Source organism: Ammodytes marinus, assembly GCF_949987685.1.
Source record: "Ammodytes marinus genome assembly, chromosome: 19".
In the NCBI taxonomy this organism is placed as follows: Eukaryota; Metazoa; Chordata; class Actinopteri; order Uranoscopiformes; family Ammodytidae; genus Ammodytes; species Ammodytes marinus.
In genome coordinates this window covers 14,353,460-14,376,602 of record NC_137223.1, presented here as the reverse complement: position 1 = coordinate 14,376,602, position 23,143 = coordinate 14,353,460, and the positions used below count along the sequence as shown (strand labels likewise).

The window sequence follows — 23,143 nt, the reverse complement described above, 5'->3', positions numbered from 1 at the left end:
AACACTGTAGATTTTTATAAACATAAAACACTTTTTTTCTGCTTTCCCAAGAACCACCGGTGCATAGCACCCTAGGACTTGTATGTTGTGGTATTTCAGTTGTAATTATAAGGCCTTTTCGGACAATGAGTGTACACTGGAATGTGCTACAATTGCAAAATATAATTAAAATTAGAAAAACTAAAGAGGATGAATAGAAAGTCACTTCTTTGAAAAGTCACAAGTATGTATATATCTATATATCAGTATCTGAGCCCCTTAAAAAGGTAGAAAACACAACGTTTGTGTAGTATATGGACAAGAAGAGTACTCATAATTCAAACAAATCTTTACACTGCATGTTTTGCCATTTTTTTCCTCCATTATACTTGAGGTCATTATTCATTTTGAGATCCACCTGCTTTCGACTAACAGTTGTGTCGTTCAGAAAAAAATACAGGCTGTTGTGGATTGCAGGGGGGGCGGAACAGGCATCATCAACAGAGCTGACTGGAGATCCTCTGCACAAATCTCCTTGGACATACAGTGAGTACAACTACATACAAGTGACTGGCTGGTGTGACAGCGGGGGGAAACAAAACAAAACTGATAAAGACTATACCGTGCCCCTGTAGAAGTCCCCTCCGACAAATAGGGCTAAAGCTCACACTTCTGCACATTTTTGAAATTGTACAATAGAAAGTATCACTGGTGTGGAAAACATTGGTGCAGAGTGAGTTTGAAAAAAATTAGGAGCGAGAGCGGCGCCATGATATTCCATACGGAGGTCATGTGCTGTTGTTAATATTTGCAAAAACGGAATTAGCTGTAACACATCCCCTCTGCCCCTCGAGAAAAAGAGTCCAGATAATAGGTCCTCCAGTCCACAGTGTGTCACCACTATCATACCTGTACAAACGCATACAAGGTTACAAACATACACACACACACACACACGCGCGCAAACACTATTCGCTCATATTGTAGCACGCACACACACACACACACACAGGGCCTGGGTAAGTATTCACAGAATTCTCTCCCACCGCGACGCAAAGTGAATGAACAAGTCTCTGTAGAAAAGAGGGAAATGGAGGCGGCGGGGTCACAGTCCATGTCGCTCGTTGCAAAGATAAAAATGGAGGAGGAGGGCTTTTATGTGTGTGTGTATAAACTGTCCCCAGTGATGTGTGTTTTTAGTGTGAGGCAGGAACAGCTTTTTGTTGCTCCTCGTCCACCGCTCGAGTGCTGCTGTAGGGTTTTAGGAGTGGGGGGAGGGGAGACCGGTCTGAGGGGTTAGCTGATCGCGCATGTGTGTTGTGGGTTGTGTGTGTGTGTGTGTGTGTGTGTGTGTGTGTGTGTGTGTGTGTGTTCGGGCATTCAGTCGTTGTCCTCTTCGTCCTCCTCGCTCTCCTCTATGCCGTCACTGTCCTCCTGCTCCTCATCCTCCTCCTCCGTGTCGGGGATGTCCCACTGCGGGTGGTTGTCCAGCATGGCTTTGGCCTCATGGACCTCCAGCTAGGGGGGAAAAAGGACCAAGAGTTACACTGTTTAAAAAGGTGCAGTGTGTAGTTTCAACGGAGGGGGATTTGTTTACGTTTGCAGAGCCTGCAGTTAGGTTTACAACAAATATTTACTCTACATGTAATTTATCAGTATTGAAATAATTCTATCATTATAAATCAAAACTAAATTGTTTTGAGGAACACCTGGAACCAAACGTAAGACTAGAATACGTTTGAAAATCTAAACTGTGGGTCCTGCTGCCATAAACAACAAGAGTTAAACAGTAACTTTCCAGGAGGCTTTCTGATTTAAAACAGTGTTCCAGGGATCCGATTTTCTTGTGAGGAAAGTTGGTTTATTTAGGAATCAAAGTTAGCAAATTATAGATATAAACGTTTTAGTCACACTTTACAATAAGGGTACATTTATTAACAGTTAATGCTTAGTAAATGATGACCTCAGCATTAACCAACCATTCATAGCATTAACTAAGCACAAACACACACACACACACACACACACACACACACAGCTCTCTCTCTCTCCTGTCACCTTGAGTGGTTTGATCTGGTCCAGTCCCAGGAAGGAATCAGAACGGAGGATGACAGAGTATTGGTAGTTGCCGGTTTTGGAAGGGGCTGGAAACTTCAGCTCAACCTGGGGAACAACACCACACCAAAAACACACACACAGACACACACACAGACACACACACACACAGACACACACACACAGCTGTCAAATCCAATCACAGGAGCACTCACAGGGGCATGATTGCCCCGACGTATTAAGTGAAGTGTTACAGTGACGCCAGACAAATGCTCCATTGTGGCCAAATTGTTAATGTACAAATTAAATTGCCAACCACATAAAGAAAAACAAAGTGGCAGTTAAGACCGTTCGCCTTCTTTTTTTCACCCGATCAAACATGAAAGGTAAACCTGTAGAGGACAAACACTACTTAAACCCATTGTTACTTACAGTGTCGTGCAAAAGTTTGTGAACCCCTTGAGCCTTTTGGAATTGTATTTATTTTAACCATTATTAATTCATTTTTTTCAATACCAGTATTTTTTATATGAAATAACAGATGTTTGTTTATCAATTCAACATTTTTCTTTTCCAGAAATCAATTGTTAAAATAGATAAAACAAATTATTTGACCAATGTTGTATGTGCAAAAGTTTGTGAACCCTAAGCTGCATTGCTTAAATCGAGCAAGGTAAATACAATCAGGTGGGCCAAACTGATTGATGAAATAGACTAATGTAATGAGAGATCTTGAGGGAAGAAATTGGGCGCCACTAGATAAAACAAAGATAAAACCAGGTCAGTTGAGGCTCACCAAACTGAACCCACCACCATTCTTCACTTGGGAGAAGGTTCTCTTGGTGGTAGGCAGAGTTGCGTTTCTGCCCAAACATGGCGGTTTTGGTTATGACCAAACAGATCAATTTTGGACTAATCTGTCCACAGAATAAGACTTCAGGTATCTCCAGGTGCTCTCTGGCAAAGTTGTGACAAGCAGTTTTGTTCTTTTTTGAGAGCAGAGGCTTCTTCAGCAACCCTCCCATGAAAGCCATTTTGACTGAGTTTTCTTCTTATTGTGGAACCATGCACATCTGTCCCAGATGTTGCAAGAGAGGTCTGCAAATCACTAGATGTAATGTGTGGGTTGGCTTTTAACTAAAGAAATACTTTTCTTGTGGCGCTTGAAGATATTTTTGAAGGAAGTCCACTTCTAGGCAGATGTTTAGTCACTCGTAAAGCTCTCCATTTGTAGATGATTTGCCTCACGGTGGACCGATGGAGCTCAAACTTTTTTTATATAAATTTATAGCTGTCCCTAGACAAATGTGCAGCATCACAAGTCTATTCCTGAGATCTTCTGAGATTTCTTTCCCTTTTAGCATCTCTGACCTGTATGGGTTCAGTTTGGTGGGCCTAAACTGACCAGGTTTTATCTTTGTTTTATCTAGTGGCGCCCAATTTCTTCCCTAAAGATCTCTCATTACATTGGTCTATTTCATCAATCAATTTGGCCCACCTGATTGTGTTTACCTTGCTCGATTTAAGCAATGCAGCTTAGGGTTCACAAACTTTTGCACATACAACATTTGTCAAATAATTTGTTTTAACTGTTTTAACAATTGATTTCTGGAAAAGAAAAATGTTGAATTGATAAACAAACATCTATTATTTCATATAAAAAATACTGGTATTGAAAAAAATGAATTAATAATGGTTAAAATAAATACAATTCCAAAAGGCTCAAGGGGTTCACAAACTTTTGCACAACACTGTATGATGCACATGCTCATGTACAGCAGCTCCAGACAGAAGCAGTGCGGTAGGTAATCACAAATCAGCCACCACGTGATCATGGGGGGTCGGACTGTAAATATTAGACACTGCCTTACCCCAGGGGCTGCGATTACTGTGTCATGCAATTACCTACGGCAAACATCTAATTATTGGCACAATGAGGCTAATTATTATTCGGCATGTAAGCGGAGAATGAGTCGTGAATGCAGCAGCAATGAATGCCCCCCCCCCCTGCCTTGTTGATGAAGGCAGCCCCCTCTGCCCTCCATTTAAAAACAAGCCCCTCAAAACACAGTAGTAAGCCTACAAGCAGCCGTCGCAAGACAAAAAACAACTGAAGGAATTGTTGGAGTGGCGGACTAATTGATGGCTCGACACGGTGAACAGTTATGCATGGGTGGGTCACCTCTTGCCACTACGTTCCCTCAGACAGCTGGTCACACACACACACTCTATCTCACACAGGCCTCATTAGGGGCTTTTTACCTTGCTGTCAATCCACGCTGTTTGAACCAAAAGGTGCAAATTGTACAAAGTAAAAACGCACACATACTCGCACACACGCACGTTCCTCTGAGGAAATAATAACACAGAGTGCAGAGGGTTGCCTAGCAACAGGATGTGCAAGGTGGCTACGGGTGCGCAGGAAACAAGAAAAGTGAACACACACAGAGACACACACACACAAACACACACTTTAACTTATTAAGACCTGTCTACTTCAGATGGATTACAGCATAAGCCACAATATACACCCTAAGATCATTTTAATATAAACACACACACACACACACACACACTTTATGGTAGTATATAATACATTGGTGTTCTGAAAAGGAAATTAATCAACAATCGATTATTGGTCTATGTGATTTGTCTTAGAACCGATCAAACGTTTCCGTGTCCAGATTCTCCAGAGGTGTGAGCATTTTTTTCCTTCCTTATCAGTTTGATATCAATTTAAATTTGATAAACTGTATATCTTGGTTTTGGTTTGTTTTACGGCAGCAACAAAAAGGAATGTAGAAACCAAAATGATCCCAGAAGAATCTTTGTTGCTATTTACCTTTATGCAATTAAATATACTAAAGGGAAAAGTACACACAATAAAAGCCTACGCTCACCTCCTGTGTGTCTGTCTACCCCCACAAGGTATATTTGTCCATTTCAGCAGCAAACACAGGCACTCACCTCTTCTGTGTCTTTTAGTGTGCAGACGTGGTAGGGCATGGAGACCAGGGTTTGATCGCGGCGGTCGGCGATGTACAGCCACCACCACTCCTGCTTCTCCTCGGGGAAGTAGAGGCTGTAGACGGGGTGCGTCACCTTTGACTTGGTCTCCAGCAGGGCGCGCTCTCTCCGCTGGATGCTCTGCTGCAGCGCCTCCCACTCCTGATTGAAAGAATAGTCAAATAGAATTCCTCATATTAAACATGCATTCTGATTACGTCACACCTTAGATATGGATTCGGCAAAAATTTAACTTTAGAAATGAATTACTCAGGAATATTTTTTCAGAATAAAAGTCACATTTACTGAAATACACAAACTGTTATTGCTATTGGGGGAGTGGAAGAATCGGGGGGTTAGGTATAGGTATTTTTATGAAAATTAATATAATGGTGTATATTTGTTATGTTGCCAGATGTCATTTTGAATCTAAATACAAGTCATCTGATTGATAACGAGTTCTGACCCATGTCATTGTGAAGGTTGTTATGGTTGAGATACTGGGTGTTGATACTAAGATTGCGTCAAAGTATGTACGTTATGACTTCCTATGTTAATCCTGATAGACCTTGTTGTGACGTATGCACTGTTTGTGTATTAATCCCGAACACTGTATCTACTGAAGAGAGACTGCATCTCTTCAGTCATGACTATAGCCCCATGGTTGAATGTAGTTGATGGCTCTGCTTGCAAGCAATAAAAAGATCTTTCTTATTGTACATGACAGTAAGAAAGTCATTGTTTTCCCCGTGATTAGTTCAAAACACTTCATGTGTCTTAAGAACGCTGTCATAGCCTGCCTCAATTTCTGTAAAAGTTTATCAAACTTAAAATGACAAAAACATTATTTCAGATTGATTATATAACTCTTTTCGGATGCATAGGCTATGCTATCATGTTCCCCAAAATGACATAGTTAGAAGCTTATTGTGGATTTGGGGTTTTAGAGGAAGGCTTTAATGTTTTACATTTTTCTCTGGCAATTATTGCAAAGCTAAATGACTGGGGGACCTGTGTTATGAACTGTGCATACTGTTGAAGTGATTGCTGTATGAATATAGATCGATTTAACACGTATATTAACAAAATAATATTGCTGACTTCTCCTTTAAAAAGGTGCTGTAAACGGAATGGTTCTTTTAGCTAACTTCCTGTCAGTTACTGCAGTTAGCAGTCCCCTCGCTCGTCCCTACGTCACCACATAAATGCACTGCGGTCTTCAAACAGCGAGTTATCTAGCATCATCTTAGATAAGTAATTGTGATAAAACATGATACATTGGGAAGGATTTTTACCTACTCCGCCATAGTAGGCACATAAACATTCACCCATCTGTCGCTCTGGCGTGCACCGGCAGTGAGACCATGAGTGAGACGGGTGTCGGTTTGTAGCGTTCTCTCTTGTGATTGGATATTAATTTTGGGATCCCGAAAAGTTTATTTGCCAATTACATGCAGAGCAGCTGACTGAGAGATCGGCTTTATGAAACGCGCACATTATGTAAGTGATCACTGTATGAATAAAGAGCGATTTAACACTTATATTAACATAAATAAATCGCTTTACTTCACCTTTAAAATGACAAAAATCATTATTTCAGATTGATAATATAACTCTTTTCAGATGCTTAGGCTACTAATGAAGCAACTTAATCCCCCAAAATGACATAGTCGGAAGCATATTGTGGATTTGGGGCTTCAATGTGTTTCTCTGACCTCCTCATCGTCGCCGGCGATCTCATCCACCTCCGTGTCGCTCTGCTTGTCACTGTCTTCGTCCCTCTCACTGGGAGAGTCCTTGGTGGCTTCCTCTCCTTCTGACTCACTGCCTTTGTCTGAGGCCTCCTCCTCATCCTCCTTCACTACTGCTGCTGCTGCTGTTGTTGCTGCTGTTGCTGCTGCTGCTGCAGCTACCACCTCCTGTCACATCAATGGCAAGATAGTTGTTATAGCTTTGATACTAAAATAAATCAATACTGAAATAATATATATAAATATATATTCATGAAAGTTTAAATATTTTTGAGAAATGGGCAAAGAATTATAGTATATATTTGATTTCCTATGAACATATAAGTAATAGATTTCATTTGTAGGACACAATATACTTGGATGCGTTAAAAAAAATATATATGAAATAAATAATAATAAATGAAAATGTTAATTATTATTATGACTGAGAAAGCTTGATTACAATGAGATACGGAGAAGGTGTGGGATAAGTGTGAACTTCTTCCCGCTCCTTTTCGAACATGTTATTCCATTCATCAAAGTCTTTGTCATTCATGTATCTAGTAATGCTTTTCTATTTTGTGTAACATCATTTTTAGTTTTTCTTTTATATGTTCAAAAAAATAAAATGTATGATGCAAGCACTACAGGTTTTAAGGTAATTATAAAGGTGCACTATGCAGTGTCAAGGGAGGGGGATTTGTTTACATTAGCAGAGCCGGAAGTTAGTTTATAAAACATACTTTCTTTATATGTCGTTTTTAGTGTTAAATAATTATATCATCATAAATCTAAAGCCAAATTACCTTGAGCACATTGGACCCAAACATATGACTAGAATATGTAAACAAAAACTGTGGGCCCTGCTGCTGTAAACAACAACAACGAAACAGTATGTTTTTCAGGAAGCTTTCTAACTTCAAACATCGTGCCAGGGATCCAATTTTCCTGAGAGAAAAGTTTGTTTAATAATGAATGAGAATATATCTTACTAAATGTTCACTTCTCTGACACACCCAAAGTTACATAGTGCACCTTTAAATGTAAAAATAATTGACAGTAAATGTAAAAAAAAAAAAGGGGTGTGAGAAAAATCACTTTTTACACATACATTTCCCGCCACGTTGCCGTTGGCCTGCTTGGCTTTAACGGCGGCGGGTGCAGGAGTTGCCTTCTTCTTGGTTAATTTTTTCTTCTTGGACTTGGCTGTCTTCTTAGCACCTTTACTCTTGTTGTTCTGCCACACTTTTGTTTTGGTTTTACTCAAGTCTCCTTGCTGCACGCACAGACAAAATGAGGTTAGGGTAAACAACACAATAACTTTTCACGAACCATTAAACACTTCTTATCATCTGACCCATTTATATTACATGTGCTGTTTGAATGTGTGCGTGTGTGTGTGTGTGTATTTCTTACAGCTTCCTCTGTAGTGGCAGACTCCTCTGTTTGACACGGCGAAGAATCCTGCTCCTTTTCAAACACCTCCTGCACACAGCACACAGATACAGTTCATTCGGGCTTTCCAACAGTGTACTCTAGTGGCCATCCCTGGTAGTGCATCTCCACAATTCCATTTGATTCACACAAGTTGCTTTTCTAGTGACTTATTATTATTAAGATGTTAAAGTCAGAATTTAAACAGATGCAATCATTCCTCACCGCCATTCGTTTTCTGGTTAAGGTGACGGTTACTGTGACGATAGAGCCTGCTGTGATGTTATTGCTGTCTTCATCATCAAGGACTGCAAAGGCACAGGGAGGGGGAGAGAGAGAGAAAGAACATTTTAAATATCCAAGTTTGACAAAAACAAGTATAGAATCTGTGCATTTCCACGATGCGTTTGTGGTATTTAATTGAAATCAAACTCACTAACCAGCAGTTAAGAGAAAACATATTTTTCTTAAATTGCATGCCATGACATATGAGGTGCCTCAGCTGGTATGACTGTTTAGGTTAATAAATGTAATTGTACATTTCCAAAAAAATAAAAAACTGTACAAACTTCACCAAACAAATTGTTTATTTCTAGGGGTATTTAAAGACTGACCCTGTAGTTTGGTATCCATGGTGAGGTGAGGGAAGCTGCCCAGCACAGAAATGACCTCATCATACTTCTCCTCTCCTAGAAAGCGCAGCATGCTGCGTCTGTCAGAGTCCTTCAGGCTCACCAGGTCCTGCAGGCTCCGCACTTTGTACTAGAGACAAAGAGGACAAATGTATTTACCCAGGGCTCCACCAAACCCTTTCTCTACCACACTGCTAGACTGATGTACATGAGCAGAAAAACAGACAAACAGACACACAGGTAAGACAGTTACCTTCTTAGAGATGCAGTAGCGAAGGTGCTCCTCCTCAAAGTGGGGCAGCTGCAACAGTGGTGACTTGGACTCCTGTAGACCCTGCACTATCATTTGGGTCAGCTTCATGCAGTTCTCTATGGTTACCAGCCGAGGGGCATGGAAACCTGAAGGCACATACAGCTTATTTTACCAGTGTGCCAAAATGATCAAACCAGTTTTTTTAGGCCTATGAAAAGTTATATATCCTTCTCACTTTAGAGTGCGTGCGTGCGTGTGTGTGTGTGTGTGTGTGCGTGTACCTCCTCTGCTGTTGGCCATCATGGTTAGCTGACAGCCCACATTGATCATCTCCTGGAGGAGAGGCGGACTCTTCCTCACCACAAACCTCTGATCTGAAACAGGAACACGCATACATACGTTCTGAATGACATGTTCCTGAACTTCCTTATATTTCACATTATTTCATTAGGTTATTATAAGATATCAAGATTGTGCAGAGAAAGCCACACCAAAAAGGTCTGGAATGAAAGCCTACAGTTCCGTCTCAATGGCTTTTTGTGCCGATTCATATTTAAAAGTTTAGTTCTCCCATTTATTCTCCTGGTAAGTCAAAATGTTGGTTAACCACTGCAGCACTAACTCAGCTCTTCTCCAAAACAACACAGCTCAAGCAAAACATTGTCTTCTCCTCCAGGGTTTTCTGGCCTCTTGTGTCACAGACATGGAGCCATAGAAGCTGACTCATTGTGTATGATGTGAACATTATGACGTACCGCAGTGTTTTAACAGACATAAAAAAAGGGAAGCAGGTAATGAAAAAGTTTGAACTTTGGGGCAGAATGTAACTTCCAAGAAACAACACCTATCAGCCATCTTAAAAGTAGCGCTCAGAATTTAGAACAGAAATTAAAATACTACATAATTTTTTCGGATATTTGATATGAGCTTTTGGAAAAAGTACAATGACGATTACTTCCATATTTTCGTCGCCTACCTTCGTCCAACTCCTCCGATACGTCCATGCGTGCCAGGTGAGCGAGCACCAAGACCCTGGCCTTCAGACTGTACGGATAGCAGAACGGAGGCTCCTTCTTCTTCACGTTGATATTTCCCAACTCACGGATCAACTGCAAGACGGACGAGGAGAGGGTGGTTTGTGACACATTCTTTGGGGTTGATCTGTCCTTCTTTAAAGTGTTTTCCTTTTGAATTCCATACAATCCACTACGCGCACACACAGACACACACACGCACGCACACACACACACACACGCGCTTTATTCAGTACCTGTGGCACTTCGATGTTGTCTGTTGGCTTTATGGTGGCTTCTTTATTGCTGCGAGGGTCAAACTCAAATGCGGCCGTCAACACCATGGCTAACCCTAGAGGGCAGAATGAATAAAAAATAACAAATCAATAAATAAGGAGGTCAGTCAGGGTTTTGTTAGGTGGAAGTCAGGCTTGTTTAAAAGGCCTGACTGATTTAGTGTAAAATATATGCAGGGAAGTGATGTGAAAACTCACGCTTCATGTTCATGTTGGGCGTCTTGTACATGAAATGCATAAAGAGCTGAGTGGTGTTGATGAGGATCTGGTCTCCGCTGTATCGGATAGAGCGGTACCACCATGTGCCCTAAGTTATAGAAGGAGAACAAAAAATAATAATAATGATAATGATAATAATAATAATAATAATAATAATAATAATAATAATAATAATAATAATAATAATAATAATAGAGGGATAAGTGAGACATCCCATTATTGTACACAATCTATTACACAGATCCTTGCTTGAAAAAACATGGTGAGGACTTACCACGACGACAGGAAGGATGACCATAAAGGCTAGGCCATAGACCAACAACACCTAGAGAGGAAAGCAAAAAAGGAACATTTGGAAATCAGACCAATGTAAGTACGCATAGCCAAAATACAGGTCTAGCATATAAATGGGGGACCTGGTATAATATTTAGATCTTGGGTCTTATTGATGACACTGGTTTGCTGCTGGTCACACACACAATACTTTTCGAGCAAATTAGAATATGTTTATCAATTCAAATCAACATTGACACAGTTGATTGATATTTACCAGCATTGAGTTTTTCTGGTCGACAATCCAGGCGGGCAGGGCAATACCAAAGCTGGTTGCTAAAGAGGGAGGGACAGGAGACATAAAGAAGGCATGGATCAAAATGGTATAATCCCCCTTTTGACAGATTATAAAAGCACCGGGTTCTGTGGTAACTGTAGACAAAGTAGGAATGGAACGTCAACTGGCACTGCTAAAGCCTTCAAGTAAAATAAGTAGGTCTACATTATGGAAAACACACATTACAAACTACCCACTATACAAGCAGAAAAGGGAGCCACTATTTCATCATAGGGTGTCGGCTCTCACTGGAATGAATGGGGAGTCTCTCCATTCATCTTCTATTGTCTTAACACCTTTGCATGTCTACAAGAGGCTGACTCACCAGCGACGAGCATACAAAGCATGTCGACACATACAAAATGAGAAATGCAAATGCGAGCTGTGGGCTTTCTACCGATGGCGTCACTCACCTCCCGGACCATCTGGGTTGCCGTATGTTTCCCAGTTCTTTCGCGACTGTTCATTGGTCAGACTGTGGGAGGGCGGGGTAAAGAAAAAAAGATAGACAGACATAGAGTTGAATGAGTGAGTCAACCCCAGATTGATTTATCAGTTGATGATGCCGATGCAGTCTTGCTGTCTGGCTTATAAAGTCAAAACCCCCGAGTAACACTCACGCAGCATAAGCTTTGGCGATTCTCATGAACGTGGCCTCGTCGCCACCTTTGTCAGGATGGAACTTGAGTGACAGCACACGGTATTGCTTCTTGATTTCTGACAGCGATGCACCCTGGAGACAGAAATACAACTCACATTAACTGACAAGAGAGTTATGGTTTCAATATCTTGCGGGCACGACTTAAACCATATCTTCAGAATAAGAAATCAGAAGCTCTGTAGAATGTCTTGCGTTGAGTTTACCGGGTCCAAGTTGAGGACTTCGTATGGATTATACTCCTGGTACTCTCTGTCCAGCTTGGACACCTTGTAGGCAAGCAGCAGGAACACAGCCCAGCCGAATAACAAGGCTGCTTTCCTAAAAAAATAAAAATAAAATGTCAACACACAACAAAAATTAATCTTTGGTCATTTTGATAGTTCAAATCTATGTGGCGAAGGAAGGAAGGTTTAAGTTAAAGGAAAGGCAACAGTAAGGTCGACTGACTTCCATTTGTTTTGTTTCCAACCCATAATTTAATTGTAATCGCTCAATTTTGTAAATTTCATTATATAGCCAAAATGTTCAACGTGGCCTCGATGTTTTGCAGAAAAACTGTCTGGATTAGTGTTGATATGAAGAGACCACACTAACGCAGTTGCCCTACTTTCATTTAAAAAGATCTAATTACAGGTAGTGAAATATTGTGACAGAATTCAATTTTTATGACCCTGTCCACCAAAATGACGGAAAACAAGAAAGTCTAGCATAACCTCCAGTCTGGAGTCTGTCTCCTTTATAACAATACCCTTTCACACGTCTGGCTACATACTGCTTGTTCTTATAACTGTTTGAAGTTCAGCTATTCTACAGAACCAATCTGCAATGCAAACCAGCTCTCAGCATGAAAATCTACGGACATTAGGTCAGAACACAAAGGACTGCACAGAGCCTGAATCTGAATCTACTACAAACAACGCAGAAGGGCAGGATAGGTTGTGACATTGTTGTTGTTTAGTATTTATGCATGGAAGAAGTTGAACTTGTTTCCATGACAATGGCAAAAAAAACCAATGGCCTCCTCTGCAGCATCTGTTGCCATGACAACCATAAGCTCACTAGCCTGAGTTGTCGGAGTGGCCCCCCACCAGAAAGAAAAAAAAACTTGCGGGAATCCTTTAAAAAAACAACCGTCTTTGTGACACAGTTTTGCAGAGAAAAAAGATTTAGAGAACCATTTTGATCCATTTGACTTAAAATAATCAGCTGTATGCTATCACCAGCTACATTTTTAAAAAATGCAACCACGGGAACAAAACAAATTTATCCATTTCGAGAGTAAAAAACAGGATCTAGCGGCAAAACAGATGTGGAGAGTCATGAGTTTGAAGACAAGCGTCTGAGACTTGCACACAGAGAAAGGGAGAGACAGAAGAAGTGCTATAACGAGGAGGCAAATGGAGAGAGACACTGAACTGTTACACCTGTCTTTCTCATTTAACCCACGCAGGTGCAAGCAGGCAGAATAAACAGCACCGAGGGAAAACAGGGTCATGTTAAGAGAAGCGCTAAACAGTGCAACACGATGTTTACGCCAAGAAGAGCACGATGACAACATTAGCCTGACACACACGCTCAGAAAATGACCCAAAACAAGCATCATGTCCTCCTCCACACGCGCGAATGCGCTAGATTCTGAGTACACAAAGGCCTTCCAGTGTTTCCCCTAGAATTTTTTTTAGGCCCGGTGGTAAGAGCTGATAAAGAGTATGCGCGCCACGTGCGTATCAAATTTCTAGAAGAAATTGACCAAAACAAACCCCATTTGGGATGAGCCTCTTTTGAAAGCCCGTTAAAAATAGGGTTATGCTTTCACATTCAGTACGTTTGTACATGTGGTGTTTCTCACAGGATTTTTAGATCCTGCTGGGTGAGAATGTACCTTCTAGGGGGGTCTGGGGGCATGCCCCTGCAGAAGAAAACCTTATCCTTTTTAAAGTTAAATGCATCAATCTGGTGCACTTTGAGAGGCAAAATCTGATTAATTATGTGCTCTGTAAACAACTGTCATATGTCCTGCGGCCTGCCTATAACTATTTTCTGTAATAATTTGGAAACACAAGCCATGTAAACTATTGAAGAAAAACACATGGATTTCAATAAAAAACAATAAACACTAAGATCTAATATAGACAGGTCCTGTCTAGGACTCATTTCTGGAATAATCTGAATCACCTCACCTTGAAGCTAGCCTACTGAAACATTTTCTTAATTTCTTTTTATGCAAATAGCCTTGTTGAAAATAAATGAATTAACATAGGCTACACATCATGATTAGCCTATCAACATGTGTGCTACATAAGGCAAATTCCCTATTCCGACCATTATATTTCATCTAGCCTATTTCTCAATTTTAAACATAAAAATAAAGTAGCATTGAAAATACAAATAAATACAGCTTGAAGGCCCACAATAGCCTGCTGTTTTCAAGATAACTTAACAGTTAAAACAATAAATTAATATGTCCCTTGAAAATAAATGAATGCTTTTCTGAGAATGTCAAAAGGCAGTAGCAGTGTGGCACTTCTGTAAACTTACTGAAACGTGTGCATGCCGTTTTTTTCAGCGCTGTCTCTGCTGTTGATACAGATTGGTTGTGTTGCCAAGGCGACGTAGCGATTTTAACTTTCTAAGTTTTGCTCAGCACTTTTTCCTGTTCAACGTCCCTGATACTGAGTCCTTAATATATCCATAGAGCAGGCGCTGGTTTTATTTTCGCCACTAGTTCAACGTTTGCTTGCTTGTCATGCTCCTGCTCATTGGCTTCCGTGTTTAACAAGTGCGCACCGAATGCACACGCGCATCGCGCCCGCCGTGCGTAGACACACACACACACACACAAGCAGACACACAGATCAGCTGATGGGATGATCAAACGAGAGGTTGTAAAGACAGGCGCACACGAGGGATAGACCGACAGTGCCGCGCAGACGCTCGCAAATGATTATTACGGAATAAAATAAATAAATAATTAAAGTCAGGCTGCTGTTGGCCTGGCGGGGGGTCCTGTTGGCCTGGCGGCCCCGCCTGTATAATGGTAGGGTAAACACTGCCTTCGACACATGTCCACACAACAACATCTCCGTCCAAGCAGGGAAACAATAACACTGAGCAAAGCAGGCAGCTGTCAGGAGCAGCGCCGGTGATTTTTCTAAAGATGACTGGCCCTTTGTCCATGTAAACTAGGCTCAGGCCAAATGGGATATATCACAATGAGGGAAAAGAAGGGGCACTGTTAGAACACAGCCTCGAAAAGCATGTGTCAAAAAATGCTAAATGAAACTTAACTTAGCCATTTAGGGGTGATGTTATTGATCCAGAAATAACTTGCAGCAGTGAATAATTCATTCAATAACCAGCTCAATTGAACCCTAACCAAAAGTTCCAAGTAAGCAAGCAGGGCAAGATCAGCTTTCAGAGATGTAAACAGGTGCTACTATGGCTAGAAACGGGAGGTAGGTCGGTCGGTCATCCGTTTCATTCGCCCCTCCCTGAATTTGTGGATCAATTACAGCGTGTTTTTTTTTTTTTTTTTTTTTTTTTTTTGTTGCTTCTGTACAACGAACAAACCCTTAAGGTGCTGTAAGCGGAATGGTTCTTTTAGCTAACTTCCTGTCAGTTACTGTAGTCAGCAGTCCCCTCGCTCGTCCCTACGTCACCACATTAATGCACTGCGGTCTTCAAGCAGCAAGTTATCTAGCATCATCTCAGATCCATAAGTGTGATAAAACATGATAAAAACCATCAAAACAGACATTGGGAAGGATTTTTACCTGCTCCGCCATTGTAGGCGCATAAACATTCACCCATGTGTCGCTCTGGCGTGCACCGGCAGTGAGACCATGAGTGAGACGGGTTTTGGTTTGTAGCGTTCTCTCTTGTGATTGGATATTAATTTCGGGATCCCCCGAAAAGTTTATTTGCCGATTACATGCAGAGCAGCTGACTGAGAGATCGGCTTTATGAAACGCACACATTATGTAAGTGATCACTGTATGAATAAAGAGCGATTTAACACTTGTATTAACATAAATAAACCACTTACTTCACCTTTAATCAAATTAATCGCAATGACGTCACTCACTTTAGTGTTGGGACGATGCTCTGCTGGGACTTCATGAGTCTGAGCCGGTACCACAGACACCTGCCATGGACCCTCCTCAAGCTCTTAAGACGCAGTTGTTCTGGAAAGAGCACGGACAGAGAGAGAGAGCGAGAGAGAGCGAGAGAGAGAGAGCGAGCGAGAGAGAGAGAGACATTACTGGGACCAGCCCCAATCAATACCCATAATGCATCATGTTGTCATTCGAGGGTAGGGTTACATCTGCTTGAAGTTGACAATTTCAAAAACAGGGGAACGTGATAATTACAATGACAAAACATCCTTATTGTGAATATACTAGCCAAGCTAGCAGGGTAGGCATGTTTAAACCATTCAGATTAAAATACTTCAGCAGAAGTGACTATATAGCTTTATTTTTATGGTGCCTAAATGTTCACTGATTTCTTATATGAAGTATTCTGTGTTAACTGATAGCAGCAGCAGTCAAGGGTGAGCTTGTCAGTCACTCAGCTTTTCCAGTGAAGTTTGCCAGCATGTGTTTACATAACCCATGTCAGATATGCTCTACTGTTGACAAACAGATAGCTGTACTAAGATTATTAAAAGGCACCAAAGGCAAACGCTTGTATGGCTGCAACAAGAGAGTGACGTTGGCATTTGGTGTTGGAGCTTTAGCTTAAACTAGCCCAAACTTAGCTTCACGTTTGCCCCAAAACAGTAGGCGATGCTAAATAGAAGTGTAAAGGTTGCGAGAGACGTAAAACGCCAATGTGGTGACTGGTGAGGTTGTAATTGGTAAATCTGTTTAGTTATAACACTGGTCGACTTGTACTAAGCTCTGTACTGTGAAAAGATACGTGAACACCATCTTTGTAACGTTTGCTAGCTCTCTCGTTTACAAGCTAATGTGACGTTAGATTTTGGTTTGCACCGGGTGTGTGTGTGTGCACGTAGTGGTCAGATTAACAATAAAGCCTGCCAGCTGGTGAGCGTTTACAAGCCAAGACGCGGCGCTGACTACTTCACGTTACACTCGCCGAGGTGTTAGCCGAGTTAGCTGCAACCAACACATCGGGGCCTTACCAGCATTCTGATCCCGGGGCCAGAGGTAATATGTGGCCGGGATCACAATGAGTCCGACGAAGGACGTGAGGAAGTAGAAAAAGGTGTTGCCGCTGTCATCGTACTGGAACTGTTGCCCGGCCATTTCGTAGCGGCGCTTGGGTCGCCCTGCTTCTTCTCCGCCGCTGCGCTTCCCCCCTTCCTATGGTCCAATGTGCGCGACTAGTTGACAGACCGTTAGCTAGCCAGCTAGCATCCAGCCAAAGACAGCTCTCTGATGATCATCGGTGTACGTGGTGTACGCCTGCGCAATGATGCCCCTATTCTTCTTCTTCTCCTTCTTGTTCTTCTGAGGGTGATTCGGCGCTTTTCCCAGCCGCTACTGCCCCCCAGCGGATAGATGAGGTGATGGCTTTTAGAGCTCGATTAAAGCTCAAATGTTATGATATTTTGGGGTCGGTTCTAAGACTAAAAGCACTTTCATATCCTTTGGTAAAATTTTTGTCATTTGTGTAGGCTATATCTTATCTCTTTCTTAGGCTATATGAACAATAATAGGCTGCACTCTTGGAATACTTTCCCATTGTTCCATTATTTACTATATGGTTCCATTAAGCTTTATTTCTTACTTTCTAACATCCTTAATGCCTAGTTTAATAAAGTAATAGTCAACTCAAAGTGACATAAGTTTATTGTATCGTTGATATGATGAATGTAGGCAAACATTACCCCTCTCATCAGGTAGGCTAAATATAGTGAGGTGTTCTTCCCCCTATGAAAATCTGAGAAAAATAATAAGTACGGTGGTCATTATGAGAGAAAAACTCACATTCTGCATTAATTTCCTCAAGGAAAAGCTCTGTAATAGAAATAATAAACATTAGCATTTTACCTTTTAATAAAAGTAATGGTTTTAAAACTATGCCTGTCAGCCGGCCGGGTCTTCATTTGAAATCTATGAAGAGACTAATGTCATCTATTTTTTTTATTTTTTTTTTTATTATGATTACACACAAGGACATGGCAGCAAAGGCACAAAACTCCAACCAATGAGTCTGTGTGTGAGATGGGACTCTTGTCATATGTGCGCAATAATATCATCCAGAGGCTTGCGTTTCAGGTCGGGCACTGTGGCGTCAGCAGCGGGGTAACCCACGGGCAGTAACATCAACAGCTTTTCGTTGGCGGGCCGCTTGAGGAGGAGCCTGAGCTGGGGACCGCAGTTTAGGGGCGTCGACGTGACCGTAACAAGACCCACATTCTGATGAGAAAAAAATAAACGTGAGGAATTTCACAAGACAATGGCAAAACACGTTATTCGGTTCATCCTTAAAGGTGCATTATGTAGTTTCAAGGGAGGGGATTTGTTTACATTTGCAGAGCCTGCAGTTGGTTTACAAAACATATTTTCATATGTACTTCTTAGTATTGAATAATTCTATAATCATAAATCAAAAGAAAATTATTTCGAAGAAACCTGGAACCAAACGTAAGACTATAGATAGGGTCATAAACATAACTGTGGGCCCTGCTGCTGTAAAAAAAAACAGTGAAACAGTAACTTTTGAAGGAAGCTTTCTAAACTCAAACTTTGTTTGTTCAGTTATAAGGAATACACCTTGGAAAATTATCACTTCTCTGACACAGCCGAGGTTACATAGTGCACCTTTAATGGCATGCATTTAAAATAGGCTGGGAAGATAAAGTTCCTTAGATCCTTAACTCTTACTTCTATTTCAAAGTGGTCTTTCTTTACCTGTAATGCAGCCAACAGGATTCCACAAGAGATGGAGACACTGATTTCATTGTAGTAGTGTGTCCTTTTCTTGCCGTTTGGTAGCATCCCGTAGGTCTGTTTGAAGATGAGGAGCAGGTATGGAGCGACATCCAAGTACTCCTTTATCCAGTTTGTCCTGCAAGAGAGGATGGAAGTAAGTATATAGTAAGACTCTCGCATTCTTCCACAATGACTGATGTGGGGGGTTGGGGGATTAAACGCTGTCAGTGCGGTTACATTTACCTTAATCTTGAGTGCAAATGTATTGATATAGATGTGTGTGAGAGTGTGGTGGGTGCGCTCACCTTAATGGGGCCAAATCGTTGACCCACTTGTCCCCCATTCTCTGGCGGTAGTTGACCTCCTCCTCTTCTTCCACCACCAGCCTGATCTGGTGCTTCATCTTTGGGTCGGACACCACCACGAACGTCCAGGGCTCTGTGTGCGCTCCACTGGGGGCAGTACCTGTCCGCGAGAGAAGGGGAGTGACCAGAAAAAGAATTAATAAGGCGGAATCATAAGCATACATAAATACAGTAGCTGGATTTAAAGGAGAAGTAAGCAACGTGGTCCTTTTGAGCTAACTGTCTGTCAGTGGCCGTAGTTAGCAGTCCCCTCCCTCGTCCCTACATAATCCAAATTTTATTGGCAATTACTGCAAAGCTGAATGACTGGGAGACTTGTGTTTAATATGAACTGTGCATACTGTTTAAGTGATTGCTGTATGAATACATTTATTGACAAGTATATAAACAAAACAAATATCACTAACTTCTCCTTTAACTCTAGACCCTATGTATTTAGTTGTTTTTCTATGGCTGATTTAGCAGTGAACTTTAAGCTTTCACGTGCCTGCAGTGCGGATGACATTATCGATGACCTCACGCGGCACCGGCTCCGGGCTGATGAATCGGACCGACCTCCGCTGGTTCAACACAGTGTAGAACTCCTGGGATCTCTGCAGCATGGCCTCCTCTGGGTAACGTGTGGGTGAGTAGGGCACATGTGGTAGTTCTTCCTCCTCCTCGTTGCCGTCAACCCAATCACCATCATCCTCTTAAAAAAAAGGGATGGATGACAAAGATAGGAAAATTCTACATTTTGAATTTAGTTTTTAATGGGTGTTTATAAGGACATTTGCGAAAATCAGTAGCAAACTTGTGGATTGCTGTGGAGAGCTACATTGTGTAGCCTACTTTGTTAAGGTGAATGAAGTGGTACCTGCGATTACATGGCGGACCATTACATGTTGGTCTTCAGCACCAGAAACCATATATTGATTGATTTGATCAATCACGCAAACATATAAGAAAATATGCATCATAAAAGCATAATTTGAACAGAAATTGTGTTCAAATGGCCTGGGAACAGCTGCCCTCTTTGATGACCCAAAGTAATCCAGGTTGCAGTTCAATCTTTGTCTAACACAGGCAAATATCTGATTATGACCAGTGGTAGAATAAGATCATTGTCTTAGATAAACATAGCAATATCACATTGTAGAACCACTCTGCGACTCTGTTTGCAATACTTTTCTTTTTCATAAAGTACAAAAGTTTTAGCATCAAAATGTAATTTAAGTACAAAAAGTAAAGGTAGGCTAGTCGTTCTGCAGTAAGTCATATCTCAGAATAGGCCTATTTAGCATAGCTGGATTACATTTATTGGTGCATATATTTGTTTATCCCTTTAATGTTGCAGTTGCTTGTGGTATTTCACAAGTATATAAATAATTAAATATTTCATAACTTGCATGATTTCTATTCCTGGAAATGGCATTCTAAACAAACAACACGACCTTACCATTGATGATTAACCAAGCTGCCAATGATAACAGTGGCACAAAAAAATGAATTCCCAGGTATCAGTCAACTGTAACTGTATTGTTATTTTGTGCACAAAACATATATATATATATATATTTTTTTTTTAACCTTTATTTATACAGGTAAATCCCATTGAGACCAAAGACTCTTTTTAAACTTGAACTTGACAAAAGTACAATACTTTTTTTTCCATTCCTCAAATAGAAAAAAAAATCCCTCTGAAGTGTAAACATTTGTATTCTAATATTGAACTGGGAACTTAAAACGTGTGAGAAAAGTCAACAACAAAGTTCAGCAACGAACAAAAAACATCGCCTACCGTCCTGTCTAGCTGTTGTGTCTGTATCGTCCTGTAAGTCCTGGTCCACCCACGGTCTAAAGTCCGCTTTGGACGCCCCTGCGGGTTTCTCCACCGTGGTCGAGGGGGTCTCCCGGGATTTCACCAACATGAAGCCGAGAACCAAGCACAGGATCACGGCCAGGACAGGCGTGAGGACCGACAGGAGCGCCATGGCATCGAGCAGAGCAGGGGAGCGGAGAGGATAGGAGAGAAAGACCCACCGCCTGTGTGACTGAGTGCAGACCTGAGATCAGTGCACCAACACTTGTGCAGTTTATCAGGGGACGGCCTCTCCGCTGAGTCAGAGCAAAATACCTATATTGTTTGTGAGCAATGTGTCTGAACTTAGTGGAAACTTTCGAATAAGGTTGTAAATGACATGACAAATGCTGTAAACCAGCCGAAATATGTCAAATACCATAGCACTGATCTACAACAACAAGGATGTGTTGTGATTATCTTTATTAATTTGCATTAAGTTTATTTTCGTAGAATATGGACGGCTGTGTGACCAGTTTGGCGACTTTGGACTTTTGAAAATCATTAAACTGGGTGATTTTATATAGGCTATTAAGGAGGTGGAGTCTTCGGGAAAAGTCAAAATGTGCACCATTCATTGCACAGCTTACAGTGTTGCACTATGTGCAGTGGAATACTCAGGATTTGTTTGTATCCAATCCATATGCGCGAGCTTTTACTGATCTCTTTTTCTATGTGGTAAAAAGAAAGAAAAAAATATAGAAATATCTCCACCTGACCAGCAGATGGCGCTAATAGCTCTCCCAATGCCAGCTGAAATCCTTGGGTTCAGAATTGGACACATTTGAAAGAATGCCGGTGACACGCTGCACAGTGCATCACACAAACTAGGATAGGCTAAAATCGGCTACTCTATGGATGTAGGTCAATAAATAAATTATAACCCAAGGTGGCATAATGCAAGGAAAGACCCTCTGACTCTGTTGAAGCTCTTTAGCATCTGTTTGCTCGCCGGTGCGCGCTGCTGGGCAGACAAGCACCATTGAGGGAATTTGGCATGCGCGCTGCAAAAAATTAACCCATCACCATGCACTTCCCTCAATATTCTGCCTTTTTTTTAGCAATAGTCCTGACTCCTTGTACTGAAAGGTCATGCACTTGTTTTCACAGTGAAGTCCCTCTATGGAACACATTGATTGTGCAGTATATTTTCTTGGTCCACTCAGAAAGCCAGCGCGGCGTTGGTAGTTAGTTGATGGAAGAAGACACAGTTGAATGCAGATGAGGAGGTCTCAGGAACAATTCTTTTATTTACAACAAAACTCATCCTGCAGTCAAAACGAAGCCAATAAGAATTTAAAGTGTTTGTAGCCAAATAACTAATAAAGGTACCTACATAAAACCAAAAGCTATGAAAAGTTCCTGTATCCTAAAAGACCCAACTTTTCCAGCATTGTGGCTGGTTTTAACCTGCCAATCTAAGTGATCTGATTGGTTCTTTAGGACAGTACGCCCTGCTCCTCCTAACACCTAATTGGTGTACCCTAACTAGCTCCACTCCAATGGTCAGAGGGCAACCTCTGGCCCCCAGAGGACATCCTGAGTTTAGTCATCACCTAGAGTCGATATGTCACGTTGGCCAAGAAGTCTGATTCAGCAACTTTTAAGACAATGCTGCTGCTGCTGATGATGATGATGATGATGGTGGCCAGGGTCAATAAACTACTGTTAACTCTTAGCCAGACTGTCTTTGATTAACTCACAAGACAGTCACCTTTGTGTGAAATTTGAATGATCTACAGGTCAGCCTTGAGGGTTTCCTCACTCAGGCAGCTGACATCCCTGACTTTGCCCCCTGCCAGATGAGGCATTGTCTTTGTCCTGTAGTATAGTATAGTATAGTAGTAGTAGCCTATAGGCCTTAATATAAAATGTATAGTATCATAAACACTACAGTAATCTTAAAATGTGTCATAACGAAATACACTACAATGGAAAGCCATAATTCCATGTAATGCCACTCCACTGAAAAAGGTTCTCTTTCCTATTTTGAAGGAACAATATTGATTGGAATTTTAACAGCAGACAAAAAAACGCTCACTTCTTGCAGCGTATGTATAGCTCCGCCTTCTCGGCTAGTCTCCGGCGCTGCGCTTTAAATAGCAGCTGTTTAAAAGGCTCCGCACTATCCTCCTGTCTGCCGTGCCG

General features: G+C 41.4%; 2 protein-coding genes across 2 annotated transcripts; both read right to left on the bottom strand.

The window, feature by feature from the left end:
* Nucleotides 1-17,303, bottom strand: sec63 (SEC63 homolog, protein translocation regulator). Its single transcript, XM_080047914.1, has 20 exons — nt 17,035-17,303; nt 15,973-16,072; nt 12,092-12,206; nt 11,848-11,960; nt 11,641-11,702; nt 11,168-11,226; nt 10,892-10,942; nt 10,597-10,705; nt 10,360-10,454; nt 10,066-10,198; nt 9,371-9,463; nt 9,090-9,235; nt 8,819-8,966; nt 8,430-8,512; nt 8,187-8,255; nt 7,882-8,046; nt 6,756-6,959; nt 5,002-5,202; nt 2,038-2,142; nt 1-1,497 (listed from the first exon to the last, which is right to left on the bottom strand). Exons 1-20 carry the CDS (start codon nt 17,156-17,158, stop codon nt 1,360-1,362), a joined length of 2,313 nt encoding a protein of 770 aa, XP_079904040.1. The 5' UTR covers nt 17,159-17,303; the 3' UTR covers nt 1-1,359.
* Nucleotides 17,304-18,091: 788 nt separating this feature from the next.
* On the bottom strand, nt 18,092-21,128 carry iyd (iodotyrosine deiodinase; the record flags this gene model as incomplete). Its single annotated transcript, XM_080047594.1, has 5 exons — nt 18,092-18,274; nt 18,770-18,926; nt 19,096-19,255; nt 19,643-19,846; nt 20,936-21,128. The coding sequence occupies 5 exons, from the start codon at nt 21,126-21,128 to the stop codon at nt 18,092-18,094; spliced, it is 897 nt and encodes a 298-aa protein (XP_079903720.1).
* Nucleotides 21,129-23,143: the final 2,015 nt, after the last annotated feature.